General features: G+C 39.3%; 1 protein-coding gene and 1 long non-coding RNA gene across 4 annotated transcripts; one reads left to right on the top strand and one right to left on the bottom strand.

Annotated features, from left to right (window-relative positions):
- Positions 1-4,526: 4,526 nt before the first annotated feature.
- SUB1 (SUB1 regulator of transcription) lies at positions 4,527-17,808 on the bottom strand. Of its 2 annotated transcripts, none has more exons than XM_075021669.1 (5): positions 17,730-17,808; positions 15,719-15,791; positions 13,895-14,014; positions 7,222-7,330; positions 4,527-4,768 (listed from the first exon to the last, which is right to left on the bottom strand). In XM_075021669.1, the coding sequence occupies exons 2-5, from the start codon at positions 15,788-15,790 to the stop codon at positions 4,689-4,691; spliced, it is 381 nt and encodes a 126-aa protein (XP_074877770.1). In that variant the 5' UTR covers position 15,791; positions 17,730-17,808; the 3' UTR covers positions 4,527-4,688. The 2 variants fall into 2 exon arrangements, with proteins under 2 accessions (XP_074877770.1, XP_074877771.1); XM_075021670.1 differs by lacking the exon at positions 4,527-4,768 and adding an exon at positions 4,791-5,596.
- LOC142027452 (uncharacterized) lies at positions 16,879-22,367 on the top strand. 2 transcript variants are annotated; one of them, XR_012649141.1, is made up of 4 exons: positions 16,879-17,163; positions 20,018-20,239; positions 20,395-20,459; positions 21,487-22,367. It is a non-coding gene; the product is annotated as an uncharacterized LOC142027452 (long non-coding RNA). The 2 variants fall into 2 exon arrangements; XR_012649140.1 differs by lacking the exon at positions 16,879-17,163 and adding an exon at positions 17,810-18,706.
- The last annotated feature ends 105 nt before the right edge of the window (positions 22,368-22,472 follow it).

The following is a 22,472-nucleotide window of genomic DNA, read 5'->3' as shown; positions in this document are numbered from 1 at the left end:
TTTCTTTACTTCAGCAGTTTTTACCTCATTAACTTCTGCCCAACTGAACTGGTAACAGTAGTCTACTAGGAATGCTGGCCAAGGAGGCATAAAATGTTTTTCTTATTTAGCCTTATTAAATACAGCTAGAGATTTCCAAGAACAGTGTTCATTCCAACTTTTGCAGTTTTACAGCAAGCTCTAGTCACCTTTAGGGTTGAGAGCCCACCTCCTTCCAAAGGATAACAATATTTTTAAACACTTGAGTCCTCAACCAACCTCAGTTCCAACCTCATTTGCCATCCCATCAATGACAACTATATGGACTCATTTAAAAGGAAAAGTACAATGAAAACCAAAATAAGCAGATCTTACAAAAAATTATAACATTTTTGTTAAATGAAGTGAAATACCAAGGGAACAGCTGTCACCAACTTCTCAGCCTTTAAGTTATCCCGACGACTAATAGCATGTCCCTCTGCTCACAAGACAGCACAATTTAAGCTTCCCTGATAAACCATCACTAAGCCAAGGACCATTTATTTCAGTTCTTCAGCAGGTGTCTTCACACTTCTATATAACAATATTGACAGCAGGGTACATACAGGCTTGATTCACAACAGGAAAAACATTGCCTGATTGCTCTTCCATACAGTCACCAGAGCTACAGTCAAAGATGAATCCTATCAGTAAGTGGATGGCAGTAAATGAGAAATAAGTAGGACATGGTGACCCTCCATCAACCCCAAACTCCACTTCTTCCCTTCGATCCACAGTCATTTCTGTTTCTGTGGCTATAAGCTGCTTAAACTAACAGAAAAATGTTAGATTCAAGGCCATAATCAACTAATCCACTCCCTACAAATGAGTCACAGCAAGCATGTGAAAAAAAATAATGTTCTTCCTAAAGAAGACTACATTGATCTAACTGACCAATGATAATAAATAAATGGGTGAGAAGCTTTTTTCTATCTAATCTACAGTTACATTTATTGTCACATCAAAAAGAAACTCCACTGAAAAAGATAATCAGCCATTTTCTGAACAGTAGTGACTTAGGCACTTTCCTTCTGTTTGATGTTTGAAAACACATTTCTATCTCCTGCTTCTGTATTTAGATAACACTTGTTCTTCTGTCATAGTGAAAAACTTCTATCCCTCTGGGTTACACAATCAATCCCCCACCCACAAACATGGACCAAGTATAAGATGATTAAGTTTTCACATTTCCAAATTACAGCAGTTGCAAGGAACAAACAGCAATTTCCATAATGATTTCAGAAAAAGTAAGTTTTAGTGCAGCTAAATTTCTACTAAAAATAACACTATGTCAGCAGAAGTCTTCATTTATTTCCAAGTGTTCAAATTGTTATTACACATATGCCATTTAACTATTTTTTTATTTGAACATTAAGGTAATTACAGTTGGAGGGCTCATCTTTCCAGTGGCCTCTCTGCAGCAGATCCCCCCAGAGCAAACATGTAACATTCCACATGATTAACAATATGACATTTGAGTTACCAGAATTACAATCATCTTTTTTTTTTTTTGCTAACAGATCACATAAGAAGTAACTGGGGCATTTCCTTTAACAGAAATATCAAACTTAGTACTGTGTTTAATTTCAATATGAACACCTCTACATAAGAGCAACATTGTACATGACAGTTTGATTCATCACACATATGGTACTTTGGCAGCTCTAACTGTGATTTATTTTTCCTCCTAAGCTTCACAGTAGGTTTAACTTATAAAACATATTGCTAATATGCCCTGCATAAACATCAAGAAACAAATGCATCTTTCTTTTGCCACTCCAGTGGGAAAGGGAGCAGTGTTTTTACGTCATATTACACAGCCTTTTCATACATGCAGTTTTCTTCCATGGACTCTTCTATATGTACCCTAACTACCATTTTGTCTGCAAGAAAATAATCTTTATTAAAAAAACAATCTGAATTTTCTTCTCAAATTGAAAGACTGCAGCTGTAGATAATTACATGATAAACCACTACCAACTATTTATTTCAAAATAACACTGAATGTGTCAAATTTTTATCAAGTAACAAGCACATCAGTTATCTGAAGTGCAACGAATTCCCTCACAATTTAACTCATCCCATTTGGAGTTCATTTGTGAAACTGACTGGTTTATTTAGTTAACTTTTTTGTATGACATTCATGCAGATGTTAAGACTGGCTCGGGTAAAATATGTGGTATTTTATCATTATTACATGCAGAAACATAACTGGCAGATGGAAAACTATTTTTAAACACAGAAGCTAAGTAAAATCAAACTGCCTAAAGTTTTATCAAGTAAAATGGCATAAACAGGTCCAGTAATTATCACCACAAATTCAGCAAGGGGGTTATCTATAACAGGAACTAATAGTTCTTGGTTAACAAATACTAATTTCTTTGAATACCTCTACCATCAGTTTCCACAAGAGAACTAATCACTATATTAAAAATTTTTCACTTACTCCCCGCAAATGAACGAAATTAATTCTCCACCTTCCTGAAAAAAATTATATTGTACTCTGATACTCAACTGCCAGTGACTTACTACCACAGTAATTGAAGTGAGGACAACATTCCCTCTAATGTATCACGCACTTTAAAGTAGCCACATGGAAGTTTTGAGGTAAAATGGGTGAAATCTGGTTGCAAAATTTCAGATTTAAAGGAAAAAAATCATATATACATACCACATATAAAAAACACCTATTTCATATTTATTCTATTTGGTCCGAATACCCCTACACGCCTTTAAGAGTCACTCAAAAAAAAATGCTGTGCCCCAAAATGCATCTGCTACCACAAAACATCTCTTCACCCTTTTACTCACTCTCAAGCAGTTCTTAAAAATTTCCTGAGCTACACAAAAGCAGAGCTTAACTTTATTTGTAATATGTCAACAATAGGTAAGTTAAAAAGCAGGTGGATGTATCTGATATAATAATTAAGTAATATATATTTAATTTGATGAAGTCACCCTTCCTCACCCTTCAATACCTATTTGTATTGAATTATAAACTCCGCAGCACAGGAACAATCTGTATATGGCACTTCCATGCGTGTCTGCAATATAAACAATTATATTAAGATATTCCAAAATTAAACAAATGGTATATCCTGTTTATCCATACAAAATTTTAAAACTACATTAACATCAAATGGGAAAATTACAGCCGAACCAATTAGGTTGTACATTCACTACATAGCCTTGAAATGTCAATTTTCATCAAGTTAATTCAGTTAATTGAAGAAAGAAGATGAAAGAAGTCAGAAAATGAACTCTTCTCCAATTCCGCTAACGTGCATTTCTTCATTGAAGTTATTATGTGTCAGCTAACTTTGATCTTTCGCCGTTAACTTAGGTACTGGTATGCCCCTTATCTCTCCAAGTTCTACTCAAACATCTTACTCTCCCTTCTTCAATCCACTGTTTGTGACACCTACCAAGAAGCCCTTCAACTGGGGCAGCATCTAGTCTAATAGAGCTTCCACTGGACAAGAAGCTTCTCTTACCAGAATAGTACAATGGATGACAAGCAAAGTTTGCTAGAGTCATGATCCACTACGTACCAGCGCTCCACTGTAAACGCTAAGTATCTTCTGTACAAATAAAACAGCTGTGCACATGTAAGCCACACAAAGCAAGCCAAGTTAAGAGGTTTGGGCAAGCAGTGTGTACAGGGCAGAAGCATGATAGCCAGGCATTTTGGCTGAAGCCATTTTAACCCTGTTTGACTGTTTAACCTGTGTTACAGCCTAGTTTAAGCATCGTTGTTTATGCAATATTCTCAAACGAACAAAAGCCCTACAAAGACAGGTTAACTGTTCTTTTCTATAGAATAACTAGTTAGTATGTGTTCGTGTTCAAGAATGAATTTAATGTAAAGCTTGAAAAGGGTACCTAACTAATAACCACATTTGGACCTTTTAAGTACTATCTTACTCTGAGGTATATGTCTATTACTGTGGAAGTTTATGCATCACATTCTAAAATCTAGGGTCCAAGAAAAAAGGCTAATCATATTTTCTAAGTCAAGCAAGCTATAGAAAAATGGGAAGAAATAGCATGTGGCTTGTGTTCAAGTGTTACTGTTTAGCATAATGCTTCATGCAAGTAATGCAAAAAAGTCTATATACTCAGGACTGTTTACATCCGAATAAATAGGGTAAATTTGCAAATACAGTATTTAAAGTTATCTACAAAAAATGTGTTTTACCAAGTATTCACTGTTTGTATCAAGTCTTAAAGCAGAAAGCTGTCAGGGCAATACCAAAAAGTATGAAATAAAAGAAAAAAATAAATGGATATATTTTAAGAAACTGCCTCAGAATACAAATTCGTATTAACTGTTAATTAAGCTGAAACTAAAACAAAGACTAAAGCTATTAGGTGGCCTTACCAGCAAACACCTTCAATCAAAAGGCCATAAACAAGTATGCTTTACATATTATTTGATTTGTTTATTTTACACCATGAGGTGAAAGCAACACATTTCCTTTTAGTAAAGTATACACAAATAGCCTCACTCAGAATACACTTTTAATGCACATAAAAAAAGTATTCATCTTACAAATCGTTTTGCAATCCAAATATACAATAGCTTGGAAAACAATATTTTAGAAAACAAAAGCCAATGTAAAAAGACCGCTTTAAACAACTAAAATAAAAGTTTCTGTATGGCTCTGTCTTTACAGTTTTCTTACTGCATCATCAATATCAGAAATCTGTTCCTTCAGCTGGTTCCACTGTTCTGGATTTAAAGAAATACCTGAAATGCATTAAAAATAAACACTTAAGACAAAAACAAAATTGTGGTGCAGGATCTTGCAAAACTGCTATTAAGACTGGTTTAAAACACAACATCTATGTCATAACGATTAATGCTTGAGCTACTTCAACAACCATCTCAGTTACAAAGTGAAACTACTCATTTGTAACACTTCAATTTAACTTCAGACTTCAGCTTATCTCTGGACAAGTATAAATTACAAAGAAAGTAAGTACAGTGTAACAAATTCATTCACAAGTATTAGGCGAAATACAGCTCTGGCCTTGATAGAAGGCAGCACAAAAGCCCCAGGTGAGAAGTAGGAAATCATCTGTATTCCTGTTGGCTCCTAAAAGCCATACCTCTGGGGACTGAACTTCTATGTGCTTTTAAAGTACCATAACTCTGGGTTGTTTTTTTTTTTTCCTCCTGTTTCTTAAAGCACTGTAAATAACATATATCATAAATAACATTTTGGAGAGACTATTCCACTCCCTAGCACTCACAAACCAACACAGAAGTTACTTTTTCACTTCAAGTTCACTATAGTTTCTAGTGACATTCAATCAATAATCGTTCAGTGCCCCACAACCCACCTCCTCAGTTCTAAATTTGTACTTCCTCACGCTTGAGTCCAGGCACGTTTCCGTTGTGCTTTGGTCTCCTCATTCTTCCCCTACAATTTCTACACCAACTCTGTGCAAGTACAGACTCACAGGCCTACCTCTCATACTCTCTCCAGCCAGGCTCTTCTACTATTTACCCTCACTCTCCCCCCTCAGTGACCAGGCTTCCTTCATTGCTTTCTCCCTGCAGGTGGAGCAGGACCTGAAAACAGGTGAAACTTTGAATTCCATTTCTGGGGCTTATTGCCTTTTTGACTTCTACCATCCCTGTCTATCCCTCTACCATCCAGAGCACCACCATAATTTTGAGCAGCAAGCAGTCTGCATGGAGCTACTCTAAGCAGTTTTCCACCAGTCTTTAGAGGGCAGGTTTCTTCTGAAAACAGCATCAGGTGTGGTAACCATTATTAGGGGACCAAACGTCATCAAGATATTCCTGGACCACATACCAGTTGAACTGCACGCAGTTCAGAAACAATCTGCTGTTTGAAACAATCTGACACAATAATTTAAAACTCAAGGTTTTTTTCCTGTTTTTTTACACAATTTCAACTGCTTATATTGTTTTCAGGATAGCTGGATAAGCAGCTCATAAGAGCATCAATGGAACATTAGGCTCACATACTGTATAATATTATTAATTTTATCCTAATAAAATTCAGACTCTTTTGCCACACCAATAAGCGTTTCTATCTACATCATGCAATTTTTGTCACTTGGCCTGCACATCAAATCCCATTGTAGTTTGCTTGTCAAACTGCATATATTTTTGATTTCCACCTCAAAACGCAGCAGGTTAAAGCCCTTAGGAGTTAGAGTAATCTTTTTTGTTAAGTAGCAACAACAAACCCAAACCAAGAAATTTTCCTGTACAGTACCAGTACACCTGTTCATACAAACCTGTTCTCAGTGCTTATTTAAGAAATGTTGAAAATGCTTCTCAAGTGTTCCAAATGTCTATTCACTGAGTTGCTCCTGGACACACCAGAAGAATGTAACAAACCTTATACTGATTTTATATTAAATGTCTTCAATCTCCAGGGCAGAATTGTTTAATACTTACCCCTTTTCTTCATGCAATATGAAAACCAATTAAAAGTAGGCTTTCCTAACAGCAGCAACATGACATTAAGCAAAGCACTACTACCATAACTGTCCTTGCATCCTCATCTTCCAGGTGGCAAAGTTCTGAAAATGGTTCAGTGAAGGCATGCCATAAAAAACAGATATGGGAGTGGCAATTAAAGGCACAATGGCTTATGCCGTGCTGCAGAGTAGAAGCACAGTACCAAAACTTGAACACTTGAGGTATTTTCACCTCAATTAAAATCCTGACATATTTTTTCCAAAATTAGTCACATTAAACATTTTAATATTTTCCAACTAAAATTTGACAGAAACTGAATGACATAATTGTTTTAAAGAAAATAACATCACAAATTAGTAAGTTAAATCTTTTCAGTGAATTTTTAAATAAGAAACCAATTGTAATAATAGAAAGAAATCGCATTGTTAATTGGGGGGGGAGGGAGGGAGTATGGCTATGCTTGTAACTCCCATACCAAATCTGCTTGTATTTGATGCCTTGTTTTCCATAAATCATGGAGGATCTGTTTAGGAAAACAGACTCAGGCCAACAAAGCCCCTTTGCTTTTGTTTATAATCTACAGATAAAACCAATCATTTGTTAAAATAAAATTATAAAAATGTAAAAATACTACTCTAAAAATATTATGTAGCAACGAAGCATAAAAGTCTGATACACAAAGTTCTCCAGCAAACTGCAGACAATGTTTTAATACAAAATAACATGAAGCAGAACAATACCTTTTCTGCCAGGCTTCATTTCACCTTCTTGATCCATCCAATATTCTCTAATATCAATTAAGACTTTCCCTTTAAAGTCACGAACACTGACATACCTCATTTTGCCAATCTGTCAAAACACACATAATGGTCTTTTAGGTATTTTACATGTTACAGCATTCACTTTTCCCAGCAGCATCAGACACATGACATGGCACACTGCAGCTTATTTTAGACACCAGAGAAACAACTAGATCAAAAGCTTAAGCCAGAGTAGTCAGTAGGCTAATAAGTAATGACAATATAAATGGATGAACGACTTAAAATGAGTTGAGCGTCCAATGCTCAATGTAAAACTAGCTCTCCTACAATAAAAATACCTACATTCTTAACACACTTACTTCTTAGAAAAACCACTAAATTATTGTTTTCTGAAATAAAATTTTGCCTCTATCATAACCATCTTCGTTTGCAGCAGTTGTAAACTAACAGGGAAAAAGGGAGCTCTACTCCCAAATGTAAATTTTAGTCCATTCCATACATAGAGAAAGCAAATTAGATATTCACATGAGATAATCACAATTTCTAGAGGGGTTTTTGTTTGGGTTCTTTTTTTCTTTTTCTAAACACAGTAAATACAGATCAAAATGAAAGTTAGCCACCAACTGTGCCACACCCCGTCCCAAGTCCTCATGGCATTTCATTGGAACTGTGCTTAAAAGACTATCTCACTGTACCAGGTGTTCCAAAAAACCATTTGAATCCTTTAAGTTTACCAGCATGTAGCATAATATGAAATGACTTTGGAATTCCATAATTTCTGCACTACAGTTGCTTAATTGAATTATGAGGGTGCTTTTTTCTTGGGGGGGGGGGGGGGGGGCGGGCGGCGGAGAGACACAGGGGAAGGGGAGCAGTCACACTGACAACTACGCGTTACATGACATATTTAGGCTCATTAAAGATCTGACCAAATTGGATAAAAAAATACTTGTTCACATAAATTCAAACTATAATGTGAATTTGAGAATCAGAAATTAGGTAATAAAAACACAATCAAACACAGTTCATGTAAGAAATTCTCAGAATTCTCTATGCACTTTCTGAATACACTTTATTTAGAAAGAACACATTCTAAAGTAAACAATTTTATAACAGAATATTCCTTCCTGATGAAACATTAACTTTAGTCTTCAGCTTCCTTAGTTTATGCATCTTGCATTTTGATACAATTTAACGAGAGCCCAAACCCACCCTAATAGCTTTAAGTCTGACCAGAAAGGTTGAGTAACTGTCTAATCAAAGAAAATTATCCACAGATGTTTAAGTCATAAGCTGTTATTTGACAAAATAAACAAGAATGCTTTATGTTTGCTTAAAGTAATTCTTCTTCTTAAGCAGATCACGCTAAATTAACTCCAAAATCGACTTTAAAACAATTAGGACATCTTTAGATACTATAAGCCTGAAGCAGTTCTACTTCAAAGCATCCTTTAAAATGAACAAGATGCTACAGATTACAAGATAGTATTTTTTGAACTGCTTTATTAAATACTTCCACGGTACTACAAATTTAACATTCAAAAATAAGGCATGATGTCATGGTAGCTTAGTTCTTTCAGACCAAACTTGGTACTATGCCCAAGTCCTTCAGCACTGCTGGCAAAGAATATCCTAAATAGCCTACATGGACAACATTTCTTGGTTTTACCCTTTAACACTTCAGTGACTTTCAAGGTCACCTCTAAGAACAGCTTCAAGTAGTAGTACTCCACAACACCTTTTTTTCCCCAGAGCTATCAAAGAATATTAGTGCAGGGCCAAGTAATTCCAGATTTGCTCCAAGAAATAAAATCTAATATAATATAGCAGACTACAGCTGCAAATACAGTAAAAGGGTTTAGGATTTAAATTTTAAGACTGTATGTCTTAATTCAACTACTATAAGGTAAGTGGCAATAATGCAAAGTTCACATTTACTAAGTAAGTCTACCTTAAATGGAAGCAGTTCCATATGAAAATGCTGAAATTGTCAGGTTTTACACAGAATCATAGAATGGTTTGGGTTGGAAGGGACCTTAAAGATCATCTAGTTCCAACCCCCCTGCCATAGGCAGGGACACTTTCCACTAGACCAGGTTGCTCAAAGCCCCATCCAGCCTGGCCTTGAACGCTTCCAGGGATGGGGCATCCACAACCTCGCTGGGCAACCTGTTCCAGTGTCTCACCACCCTCATAGTAAAGAATTTCTTCTTTGTATCTAAGCTAAATCTACCCACTTTCAGTTTTAAGCCATTACCCCTCATCCTATCACTACATGCCTGTCCTGGTTTCAGCTGGGATAGAGTTAATTGTCTTCCTAGTAGCTGGTATAGTTCTATGGTTTGGGTTCAGTATGAGAAGAATGTTGATAACACACTGATGTTTTCAGTTGTTGCCAAGTATTGTTTATACTAACTCAAGCTTTTTCAGCTTCTCATGCCCAGCCAGCAAGAAGGCTGGAGCGGCACAAGAAGTTGAGAAGGGGACACAGCCAGGGCAACTGACCCAAACTGGCTAACATGGTATTCCATACCATGTGACATCACGCCCAGTGTATAAGCTCGGGGGAATTGGCCTCAGGGGGTCGCTGCTCAGGAACCAACTGGACATCAGCCAGCAGGTGGTAAGCAATTGCATTATGCATCATTTCTATATTCCAATACTTTTATCATTATTATTGTCATTTTATTATTACCATTACTGCTTCTTCTTTTCTGTTCTATTCAACTGTTCTTATCTCAACCCACAAGTTTTACTTTTTTTCCCAATTTTCTCCCCCATCCCATCGGGGGGGGGGGGGGGCGGAGTGAGCAGCTGCATGGTGCTTAGCTGCTGGCTGGGGTTAAACCATGACAATGCCCTTGCAAAAAGTGCCTCCCGCACTTTCTTGTAGGCCCCCTTTAGGTACTGGAAGGCTGCTAGAAGGTCTCCCTGGAGCCTCCTCTTCTCTAGGCTGAACAACCTCAACTCTCTAAGCCTCTCTTCACAGGAGGTGCTCCAGCCCCCTGATCATCTTCGTGGCCCTCCTCTGGACCTGCTCCAACAGGTCCATGTCCTTCTAATGTTGAGAGTCCCAGAGCTGAATGCAGTACTCCAGGTGGGGTCTCACCAAAGCAGAGTAGAGGGGCAGAATCACCTCCCTTGACCTGCTGGTCATGATTCTTTTGATGCAGCATCATCGTCTTTGATGCAAGTAGATACCACTGTCTAGATTGCAGCTGAATATTCACATTATATTTTGAATGTTTAGTTGAACTCTATGCAAAAGCTGCCACTGCTAAAACCTTTAAGTAGGCTTCTGAAGTACAGTTTCAATGAACATCTAAGGTTAAAAAGCTCAACCAAAATCTAGATTTAACCATTTAAGTAAATTGATGCTTCTCGATGCTCAGTTACCTGCAGTTCTGGCACAGATTCATTTCTGAACAATTCTTTTTTCACACAGCAGCTGACAGTCCTAGAATAATTTCACAGATCTGAGACATCTTTGTATCTCTGTAATCACAAGTGTTCCAAGGGTTGTATTGCTTTATAGCAGCATAGTTACTGCAGTTCAACCTTCACAGACAAGTTCATATGCTTTTTATTAAATATTACAGCTCCTTAGACTGTATTGAATTACATAAATCAGAAGACATTAAAAGCATTATTTCCAGGTTTCTGTTTCTTAGAATAAAATGCACTGAACTGTGTCTTGGGTCCCGTCACAGCTATGCAACCGACTTCCTGTATGAGTTTCAGCAACCACCTTCTTTACCGTTCTTCCTCCTATTTCCAGTTTGTGTTGATTAAACTGTATACACACTGTAGAAGCAGAAACACCAAAAAAAATCCTTCTTTCTTATCTGATACCTATATGTATAGCATTAGAAGGAGCGCAATAAAGAGTTGTGTGAACAGCGAGATCTGCAACACGGCAAACTGATTGTGAAATGCATCAGTGACCACCTAAGTTTCAGAATTCATGTGCTAAATGAATCACCTTTCCAGAGCATCATAATCTTATGTATTTATCTACTGATAGGTAAAGACATTACACAGGGAAACCAAAGAACTTATTTCTCACAAGTCAAAAAACAAATACAACCCAAACTTTAAAATAAATATAACAAATAAAAGGAGCAGGGTGGTGGAGAGATGAGACAATACACATACAGGCAACTGTCGAAGCAACAATTTCAGTGAAATGCCTGATCATGCAACGTCGTTCCACTCTAGGTAGTCAAGTAATACTGCATCCTGACAGCATTAACAAACCTTATCCAAATCAGGCATAGGTAGATGACAGGATCTGTCAAACTAACCAAAGTACATGATGCAGACCTCACGATAGCTTGAAGCCACAGACAGGAATTTAATGTATCAACACTAAACCCTTCTACATGAATAATGCTTGTCCTTAGGGCCTCTAGTAATACATCAGAAATGGGAGTAAGATAAATTTCTATATCCCAACTGCACCCAAATCCTTTAACAAATTCCAAAGTATACTAGGCTACCTATAAAACCTAAAAAGGCCAAGACATGTAAACAAATAAAATACACTTGGTGTCTTACACTGAATTAATTCCCTTCTACTTATATTTATACTATTCTTCATAATTAGTCTCAAGAATACCATTACACCAACATTAGTCTGAAACAAAACCAATAAAATGTAGATCTTTATGAAAATGCTGAATCTTCCAAATACAGCAGTCACAATGAGCTCTATATTAAGGGAAGATGTATAGTTTAAGAACACACCCTGAGAGTATAGAACAAGCCTCTAAGTTTCACATCATTTGCTGCCACTCCCATATACAATATGGACACTACAGAATTTCTGACTATCTTACAGATGCTTTACAGCATGATTTCCATCAACAGAAGCCACACTTTTAAGTTATACTGCAAAGTCACTGGCACATCACAGATCATTTTACTGCCATGGGAAAGTAGAAAGGGGAGTTTCTAGTATTACTAGTAGTCCTAGAACAAACAAAACCATACCTAAAAAATTAACACACACCTAGATCTTCTAACATGCTCTCCTGGGTAGGGGGGAGAGAGGGGAAGTATCCTCAGACCTACAGTGCTATTTCTGCACTGAAACAGTTGCATCTTAGTTAACACGCATAAGCTGATGTAGCATGAAAAAAAAATCACAATACTTCACATAACACAATAAGCTATCTAAAAAAAATTTTGTTGTTGATTAAATAAAAGGCAGGCAGAGACTAAGTAACACTGATGTTTTAGGTCAAGGTGATATTCAAATATTTGTTCTGTATTATACTCAACACTGGAAGAATCCTGTTCTTATCAGACTAACACGAGTCCTGTACTGTCTGTTTTTAGTAACTTTTTATTATCTTAGGTCAAAAAGGTTCAAAGAAATCGGAGCACACAAATACTTTTGCTTTTATTTGAAAGGGTTTGGGTTTTTTTGCATCAGGGGAGCATTAAAAATTTTAACAACTTTCGCCAAGGCTGGAATTTCTGCACTTATTACAAACATAGCATAAAGCTTATACATAGCTTTTTTTGAGTTCTAACTGCAGTTCACCTCATAAGGTGTAGAAGACACTATCTCATTTTTCCTACATGGTTCAAAGCATGCCCCAGCAGAACTAAAAATACTATCTTCTTCCTTTGATGGGGAAGTCCGGGCATTGTCTTCAACTGAAGCTCGCTCTGCCAACTACACGTGAAGAGGAAAGTCAGAACTGATACATTAAAAATAACTGCCCTCTATTACAATATCAGTTAAGCAGGTCTTCTCTCTAGAAGATTTTTTTTTTTTTTTGCCACATTACTTTGCACATCTACAGCCCCAAAGAGTTTCTTTTGCCTTACTCACTGTTGGGACCATCTTATTAGGCACCTCTCCCACATCCTTTCACAAACTTAAGAATCAAAGTCTCTAAGAATTTAAGCTCCTTTCCAGCCAGCTAGTCAGAGACATTTAATAATTCCTGACCCACACCCTTAAAACGGGTAATTCTGAGCTACATATATTTTTGCACAGCTCTCAGCACACACTGCTACTGCCTCAGCAAATCCCAGGAACTGCAGTACCCTGAATTCACAAATGCATTTTGCTACTGAAAAATGCACATTCATCCCAACTTGAAAACAAGGACCATGTCAAAAATTTCAATCTTTCTGGATGTTCTGTGAAAAAAACATGCATCATAAAACAAAGGAACAAGCAAAACTTATTCCAAGACACTGCCTTATAATGCAGGAGCCAAGTTGCCCTTGACCTAGTTAAATAGGAGTGAAGAGTCCATACTTTGGTTTCCATGAACCTTTCTTTCAAGAGCCCTGATTAAAAAACATTTCCATGTACTGACAGTTCTGATCTAATATTTACAGTATACTCATGGTAAGTGCTGTATTTACTGACAAAATGACAACCCAGAGTTACCATGGGCAAAAATGTGAGGGTTAGATCAATTGCTACAACTCAGATTGTTTTACTCTGCTGAAACCTGACAATGCTTTTTCTGAGCATCTCATCTGTGTGCTAGCATCATAATCCCCTTTGGCCAAGGCTTCAAGAGACCAAGCACTATGCTGTCAAGATATTCAGATCACCTCATAAGATTTATACTGAATATGATGTAACATGTTACCTTAGCCAGGCTCTAAAAGTCATAAATTTTACCTGAAACATATTCTCATCTCTGTTACTGCTTTGCTTAGAAGAAGCTGCACCTTTTGAACTTTCACCCGTCTTTTGTTTCTTTACAGGCTTTTCTGGAGCTGCTTGCTTTTTCCGCTTTGCCTTGGAGCAAGAATAAAAAAAAGAAAAGCATGAACCACAACTCATTCTATAAGTTACAGAAAAGTTTACATTACAGGTCACAAACAACTACTATGCAATGCACATCATCACCTTCCTGCTGTGAAAGCAGGAACACAATACTGTACATTTAGACTGGAATTTAGAAAAAACTAAAAATCTTCAAATGAGCCTAATTCTGTTCAGTGAAGTTTACTGTAACACTCTGGCTTTAAAGACAATTGAATTAGATCAAAATACATTTCAAAAATCCTGCTCTTTCTGCGCAGTAATACTGTCAGTTCAGTAGTTTTAATAAAAAATTTAAAGTCTGATGGAAGCTTCACCTTCCTTTCCACTAAGTGTAACAAAAACTGCAGGACAGCTTACAACTCTTCTAAAAAAGAAAAAAAAACTAGATGAGATAATGAAGAAAGGATCTGGAAATCACCTCCATCAGTAATAATTTTTTTTTTTAAATCAGCATCCAATCTCTGTCCATAGCATGATAAATTAAACATGCTTTTAAAACATTCAAACAGCATCACCTGTAAGTCAAATTACCTGCAGATGCTACAAAGTTACCATTTCTACTAATGGTTATACAGTAACCATGCCCTCCCCAAAAAGAGTAATACAAAGATACCAAAAAATTAGTCTCACCTGCTAGAATCATATGTGGATAACCTCTTTTAAAGACAAACAGTTCCAACAAATACAGGAGGTTATAATAGGAAAAAAAAAAACAAACACCAAACCACCTTACTGCCCACTAAAGCAGACTGTTAAGACTATGCCTTTTCAGGAATACAGTTCCCTATCAAAAAAAATCCCCCGACCATTTTCTCTTACATTAAGATCTGACAGAATGCCTAATTTGCAAAGTGCGATATTTGAACCAATTCAGTAAAGCAGCCCAAGTCTCTTCATGTACTACATTAAAACACCTGATGTCTGTGTTACCATCTAGCATTTCTTAAAAATATAAATTCACTGACTTTTTCTGGTTTTGTTCATAATGACTAGTACATCTATACAGACTTACAAATTAAATAAATATTAATAATAAATGGGAACACTCAATTTATACATTTAAAACATTCATCATATGTTAAAAATAATCAATTCAAAGACATTCAGGTTGGGTCAGCTTTTAATTGAGAAACTAGCAGATGGTATTACAGTAAATCTAAGAATCTGAAATGGAGAAAAAGAACATGCAAACAAGACAAGCAAGTGGCACATGGAGGACAGGGCAAGTAGAGGTTTTTGCTTTCGACAAATAATCCAGATACCAAAAGGGGGGGGGGGTTGTTCTCAAAATTAGTCCAAATTCTTGCCACCAGGGGCAGCTTATACAGAAGCCTTCTATCACTTGCCACAAAGCAGCAAAGAATTCCAGGAAGCTTGCGGTTAGATATATCATATGGAAAACCCTGAAGAAAGCAAAATGCAACTTAAGGAAAAAAAGTGTACTGCAAGGCAAAAAGCATCCTATCCACCCAAACACTAACCTTGTTGTTGTAGTTGTTGGGGGAGGCAGGGGGAGATAGGCAGGGGGAGATAGAGGGGTGTGTTTTGGGTTAAGTGCCTGATAAATTGTATGGAATGACATGCATGTTGTGACATAATGAACACCTAATTCCTTAACCGCAGCCTGAAATAGACAAGTTAATACATGAGTAATAAACTGTATATAATGTTCACCTTTTTGTCAACTTCACTATCTGAATCACTGGCAGATGAGCTTGAAGACACTAGTTCCTTTGACTTAGGCATTCTAGGAAGAGAAAAATAACGTGAGAACACTACACAAGGAATATGTCCCATTATGGCTGGAAAGCCATCGTCAAACCTGTTTGTAAAGGTTTTCATCTTATTGAAAACCCTCCAAAAGACTTGCCTGCATTTTCACATAAGCTCTAACGCACATTGTAGATGTGATCTCAAACACTCTTCCCTCTTACATCTCTTCCCCTTTTTGATGCAACTGCATCAAATGCAGTGGTTTATTTTCTGAACTGTTTACAAAGGGACAATTTTTCACCAGTTTCATACAGCCCTAAATATGACAGAAACCATAATGTAAAAAATACAACACAATACTGTTGTCCAATTGAATTCTTTGTATTACACTCACAAATATAAACTACTAAGGCCCTAGCATTATCTATACTCTTACATGGGCATTTCACCCAGTTGGATTTGCAAGCAACACGCTGCATAATCATCATACATGAAGGTAAAGTTCCCACCAATAATACAGACGTCTGAAAAGCACCTCAGTTACAGTGAACTACAGTATTGCAATTAATATTTCCACTGCAGCTTCAACACATCAGTCACTAGTGTCTATTCATTTGCCAGACAAGTGGACATTCAACTTTCCTTGAATACATGCTGCCAGGTGTGCTTCTGAATCTCTCTAGTATGCAAACGTGTGGTTAGATATAGCAGTTGCATATCTTGCCTGCTACTAGAAACTCTTTGTAACAAATAGCTCTTTTGTTATTTCAGAATAAAAATAAGCATCCCAGAGAGAAACCGTATAAAATAAACTACGGTTAGGAAATGCTAAGAAAAGGTTAAAGAACCGTATATCAGGAAAGAAAAAGGAATAGTGGCATGTTTAAACTGGCAGTGAAAAGAACATATGCAAATGAAAAAACAGAGTCTGAGTAGCACGCGGTTCTAAAGTAGGATAAGTTCTGCCGTAATAGCTTGGAGCACAAGGATGAAAGCTGTAGCACTGAAAATGAAACAGGGTATGGGTAAACACACATAAGCCACACTGCAGGATGGAGGCAGAAGAGAGCTGGCATGGGACAATGTAAAAATAAGCAGAGCAGTGACATGAAATCGGAGAGCCGAACAAGAAAAAACTCACAGGCGGGGCGGCGCGGGCACCAGCAGGGGATAACCCCAGGGTCCGCACGAGGATGAGGGATTGACAATATGGAGGAAGGTGGGGGCGGAAACTGGAGGAAAAGAAATGGGAGGGAGTAGGTGCCCCTCGAGAGAGAGAGGCTGGCAGGCAGAGCGTGAGGAGACACCGAAGCACCGGTGAAAGCGAGGGCCAAATGAGACGGGCCAAGCGAGAACGAAGGAAAGATAGAGAAGAAAGATAAGCCAGGAGGAGCCAGGAACACCAGGTAGGCGGATCCCAGACGCCATTTTCCTCCCCTATTCCTCTTTTGCACGGCTCGCGTTGCCCCCCCAGGGGAAAGGAGCGAGGGGCCGAAGGGGGAGGGGGGGGGGGGGACCAAGGACGCCCAGGTCCTCCTGGGGCAAGGTGGCAGCAAGCGGGCTGCAGGTCACCGGCGGCGGAAGAGAGAAGAGGCAGGAGAAAATAAAGAGGATCGGGGGTCGTCAGCGGCCAGGGTCAGATCCCAGCGTGGGGGGAATGGAGCCGGGCGGTTCCCCGCCGCCATTTTCTCCCTCATTCAAATCCTCTTTGCCCCCCCAACATGGCAGCTTCTCCTCGACAGCGGCTCCTCCTCCCGCCCCAGGCCGGCTCCACAGCGGGGCATCCCTCCCGCAGGGCACAGCGGGCACTCGAGGAAAGGGGAAGCCTCGCCTGGCCGCACGGCCGCCCAGCGCGCCTCCCCCGCGCCGGCCGGGAGGCGGCCGAGACCCCGGCAGCCGGCGACGGGGGCGGGGGACGGAGAACATGGCGGCGGCCCCGATGGGGCGCGAGGGGGGGAACCCCAACACTCACGTCCGAGTCCGCGCGCGGCTCCTCCACACCACGAGAGGAACGGAAGTGACGCACGGCGGAATCCCCACCCTTCTCCTGCACCACGTGGGAGAGGGCGGGAGAGAGGCGTTTAAAGGGGACGCGTCCCTTTGTTACTCGTTCCTGCCCCCACCCCCGGCGGCAGAGAACGCCTCCGGTGCTCCCGGTCCCCGCAGCCTCCCACGAACCAAGCACCGGGGGGGGGGGGGGGCGGAGGAAACGCGCCCTCCGAAGGGGAACCTGTGTGGCTGACGGCAGGGCCCTGCCTGGAGCCGGGAGCCGTCGGGGCTGTGGTGCCGCTGAGGGGAGGCGCTGCCGGGGCCGCGGCTTCACCAGCCGCCTGCCTGCGGGAGGACGGCCCTTAACACTTCAAAAGAGCCCTTAAAAAAAAAAGAAACCTGTAAATGGCTGGGTTTTTTCGCAGGCTGCAGCGCTTCCTCGATCTCGCTGGGAGCGCCCGGCCGCCAGCCGTGCCCGCGGAAGCGGCCTGAGGCGGTGGCGGCGCGGTGGCTTTGCATACCGAAACCGCAGCCCCGGCTGGCACCTGAGGCGCTGTCCAGGAAAGCGCCGGTTCCCCTTTCGCTCACCGGGTGACTTGGGTTTCCTTCTCGTCCCCCCTGCCCGCCTCAGGGCTTCGCGGCGCGGGGGGAGCGCCGGGGCTCCCGCCTCGGCGGCCACGGCGGGTGAAGCGCGGGCCTGAGGCGCTGGGGGCCGAGGGGGAAAACAGCCTCGGCTCCTGTTTTAAACACCTGCTTTTTACAAGCCCTCCGAGCAAAACGAAACAAAAACAACCCAAAAAAACCCCAACCTGAAAATGTAATTTGACAGTTTTGCCAATCTCTGTAGCGTGTTTACGCCAGAACACGCTGCCTCCAAAGTGCCGTGCTGGTGCCTGTGTCAGGACTTGAGGAGGGGCTGCAGGCTTAGTTCACCTAAACAAGCACCCAACAGCTTCCCAGGTAAACCAAAATGACACCTCTTTGGAGGGGTGGTGGGGAGAGGGTCTTTGGCCCCCGGCTTTGTGAAGGGAGAAGACTTTTAACAGCCCTTGCAAACTGCAGTAGGCCAAGGACGCCAAGGCCAAGGGGTTTCATGTTGTGTCTGCCTGTGTTACGTGTTTCAGCCTGTACTTTCTTTTGGTTCATGATGCGATCTATTAACATTAAAAAAGTGTTGTCGTCAACACAACTTCACACAAAAGTAACATAGCCTGTTATTGTTTGCTTATTACTATTTGCACTGATGGCTGATGTAGTTGGGTTGTAAGCATGGCAGCATGCCAGTAAATGTAGACTAAACATTACCAGTTTAGTTTAGTCCTTTTCTCATTGTTACTACCTCTGGAGCTGTGCTTTTGCTACCGTGGCAATGCAAGCTTTTTGTAAAAAGTGCAAGCAAACCATTAGAAATAGGAAGTGGACTCTAGTTCCAGTCCTAGCTTCCAGATAAAGCTGTTGTTGATACAGGTAGAGTGGGGTGGTGGTTGATCAACCTCTGTAGTTTCAAGAGCAAATACCTATTAATGAAGTGTTTGAAATCAAAAGTCTTGGGCCTTCTTAAATTCCAAAGATCTCCGTTCATTAACATGGGCCAGAAGGATAGACATAATGTTTCAAGAGGGGATAATCCCCCAGAATCACCATAAGCAGCTGCAAGTCCTAAGCAGTGTTTCTGAAAAAATACTTAACGGGTGGTAGGCGAAGAGGTTTTTAGAAGGGATACATGAGGTCTTTAAATCTCTCACCATGAATTGAGGTAAACTTGCTCTCACTTCGCTTTTTCACTTTAGCAGCAGGAAAACAGGAAGTTAATACCAGAAATTAGAAGTGCACTCTTTTAACTGATTCTTGGAAATTGGCAGTTTCATACTGTTATGTATCTTGCAAAACAAAAAGAAAAATTGAAAAATACAGTTCTTACTGCATGCCAGACCTTTGGAAAATAAAATTATGGTTGTTTATATGGAATCAAAGCACAGTAAATCAAATGCATGCAAATACAGTAATTACCACCACTGCGCAAGTATCAGGCTTGTCAAGCCATGTAATTGTGGAGGATGAACAGATGATCTTTTAATACTTAATGCTCAACTCCAACAAAAGAAAAAAAGAAAAAGAAAATACCTATTCCACACAAGATGGTGTCCACATGTAGAATATGAATTTGAAAAAACATAGCCGTTCTTTTCAAGGCTTTTACTAACTTTTCATATTAGAATAGTAATGGCAGTTCGGGTCTCTGTAATCCCTATCTGCTTTGCTTTCTTATAGGTCAACACCTGGTGCACAGAGAATGCTAAGGTTTTAGAAGCATCACACTCAAATCAACAAATTCTTTATGCATTTTGATCAAGTCCTTCAGCCTTGAAATAAATCAAAATGACTAAAAGAGATTTTTCTGCTGGATCTTAATGAGTTAATTTGTCCCACCTGCAGCATTTCCTCCATAGCAAGCACCAAGTTTATTTTTACAGCTGAATTCCCAAATAACAGGTCAGTGAGGGGAAGGGAGTGTTCGCTATAACTGGGGATTTCATGTTCTGTTTTTCAGTAATGATAGGTTTCTTTGAGAATTATTCTGGTTGTTGAGTATATTGACTGTTTGAGCTTTTTGGTAAATTACCTTTACTGTATTTTATTCTATTTAGAAAGAAGATACTAAGAAAAAAAGCTGGCTTTAGAAAAGTGGGAAACGAGCCTTAATTCTTCTAAGGTAAATTTCTTCTGTTACCTTCTGAGTGAGTCATCTTTCCCCCCAAGGGGTATAGTTCACTTTCTGAGCTCTTAAAATAGATTTTTGTAATGGGTTTGTTCCCTCATCAGACTCTTTCCTTCTGTAGCTGCCTTTAAAGGGCTTGAATTCTTCTACTTACTGCCTCATTTCATATCACATATGTCTTTGGCTGAGAAGAATGTTGAAGCATTAGCTTTTTCTTCCAAGAGAAATTTTAGCATGCAGATTTGAACAGGAATGCTGCAAAATACAAGCTTATGCTTCTGATCACATAGCGATTACTAACTGCAATGGTTGACTTCTATAGTTAGAAACAGTAGAGATGGTAGGAAACACCTTTTGGGGCAAGAAGAATGAGGGACAGCTCTTTAAAGTTTTAGTACTCAGTACTTACCAGTTTAAATGTGGATGAAGAAATTGACTGAGGAAGCGAAGGTTAGCATAGAACATGGACACTAATTTTATTAAAGTGTCAGGAAAGAAAGAGTAAAGGATACTGCTGGGCAGTATTTTTGCGTGTATACTGTAACTGGTTCGTTTCTTGTGTGTGTAATTGGAGTTTGCATTAGCACTTGCATGATTTTGTATTATGCTTGGGTTTGGGTGGTGGTGGGGTTTTTATGTTGTAATTTGGTATTCTAAACACTGATAACTTCCATTTGTGGTTTAATAAATTACTTTATTAACACTTCTGTTATGGTCACTGCTCAATGTCTAAACCCTGTTGTTAAAAGGTAACATTTTCTTGCTTTAATCACTTAAAACCTTGGTGAAAACATCGGGTCTTTGTCTCCACTGCTTAAAAAATGCAATTTCACTTTAAAATAAGAAGGTTGATAAGCTGATGTCTTGTCTCTGTAGCTATCTGAAATAATTTCCAGGTGAGAAGACAGCATTGGACTCCTTATACTGATTTGAAATCTTTTCCTATCTAAGGCTTTTACAAGGAGAGCACTAAGTCTTAAATTACCTTTTCAGGAAATAAAAGTGCAGCTTTTGTTAACAGGGTCTGTAATTTGCTGTGGAGGAAAGCTTTCATCTTTGGCTACATCTGCCCTGCCCTCTGGTGGTCACACAAAGGCCAGCTGAGAGTCTGGTTTTGCATAAACTGGAAGGTTGCTGCTAAGAAATCTCACCCCCATCTGCTGCCAAAAAAAAAAGAAAAAAGTTTGTTTGCTCACTTTTAGTGGTTTACAGAGAAGGTACAAAAGATTTACAGTTTTCCCAATGTGTTTCAACTACAGTTTTGCAGTCCTGTGGTAGCAGCAAAGACATGCATCTTGGACATTGCATTACATTAAATAGTAGAATTGATGACACTACATGTTATACGGTTCTTTCTTCTCACCCTATTTTGGAGATCTTTTTTCGTATAGTTGAAATGAAGCCCAACGGTTTATTTTTCTGAATGCTGGCTTGCTGGTTTTGTCTGTGATATTTTTAGATGCATTGAACTCTGCACAAATAGAGTAGCTGTGCTATTTAATTCCAATTAAACTTTTGTGTTCCAGTGTATGTTTTCATTCTGGAAATTCTTGGCTGTTCTTCTGTAATCTTAATAGGAACAGAGATAGAGAAGTTTTGTCTTTCTATTTAAAAATGATCTTTTGAATGTTTCACTAAAGCTTTTGTGCCTTTCTCCCTCTGCCATGCGATTTGTACTTTATCACTCCATTTATTTTCCTCCCAGTTAAGGCTACAGAAATCGGTAAAGTTCAAAATGCCCTAAAGGATCTAATCTGAATTTATTACTGTTTCATTTTGAAGCATATCTGATACACATGTCTTACAGAGATGCAATCTTGTTTTATAACCCACTGAGGTTTTTTAAGTGTAGACTATGAATCTGATCCTGTGAGCTAGTAGTAACATAAATAGATGTTATGTAATGGTTCATAAAGTCACCAGGAACCATCGGGTTCTTATTAGGGAACTGCTGAGGGAAAGACTTGTATAATACCACTGGGTTTTTTTTTCCAAGAAAATAGGAAA

The sequence above is a fragment of the Buteo buteo genome, chromosome Z (assembly GCF_964188355.1).
Source record: "Buteo buteo chromosome Z, bButBut1.hap1.1, whole genome shotgun sequence".
NCBI lineage: Eukaryota > Metazoa > Chordata > Aves > Accipitriformes > Accipitridae > Buteo > Buteo buteo.
The sequence above is the reverse complement of the archived record's forward strand: the minus strand, read 5'-3'. Positions and strand labels throughout refer to the sequence as shown.

Excerpts from the sequence above, each read along its gene's own strand:
- SUB1 (XM_075021669.1), bottom strand. The coding sequence starts at position 15,790 with ATGCCTAAGTCAAAGGAACTAGTGTCTTCAAGCTCATCTGCCAGTGAT. Across the intron at positions 7,331-13,894 it reads GAGATGAGAATATGTTTCAG|ATTGGCAAAATGAGGTATGT; the intron begins GTAAAATTTATG and ends GTGTTTTGACAG. Across the intron at positions 4,769-7,221 it reads AATGAAGCCTGGCAGAAAAG|GTATTTCTTTAAATCCAGAA; the intron begins GTATTGTTCTGC and ends AATGCATTTCAG.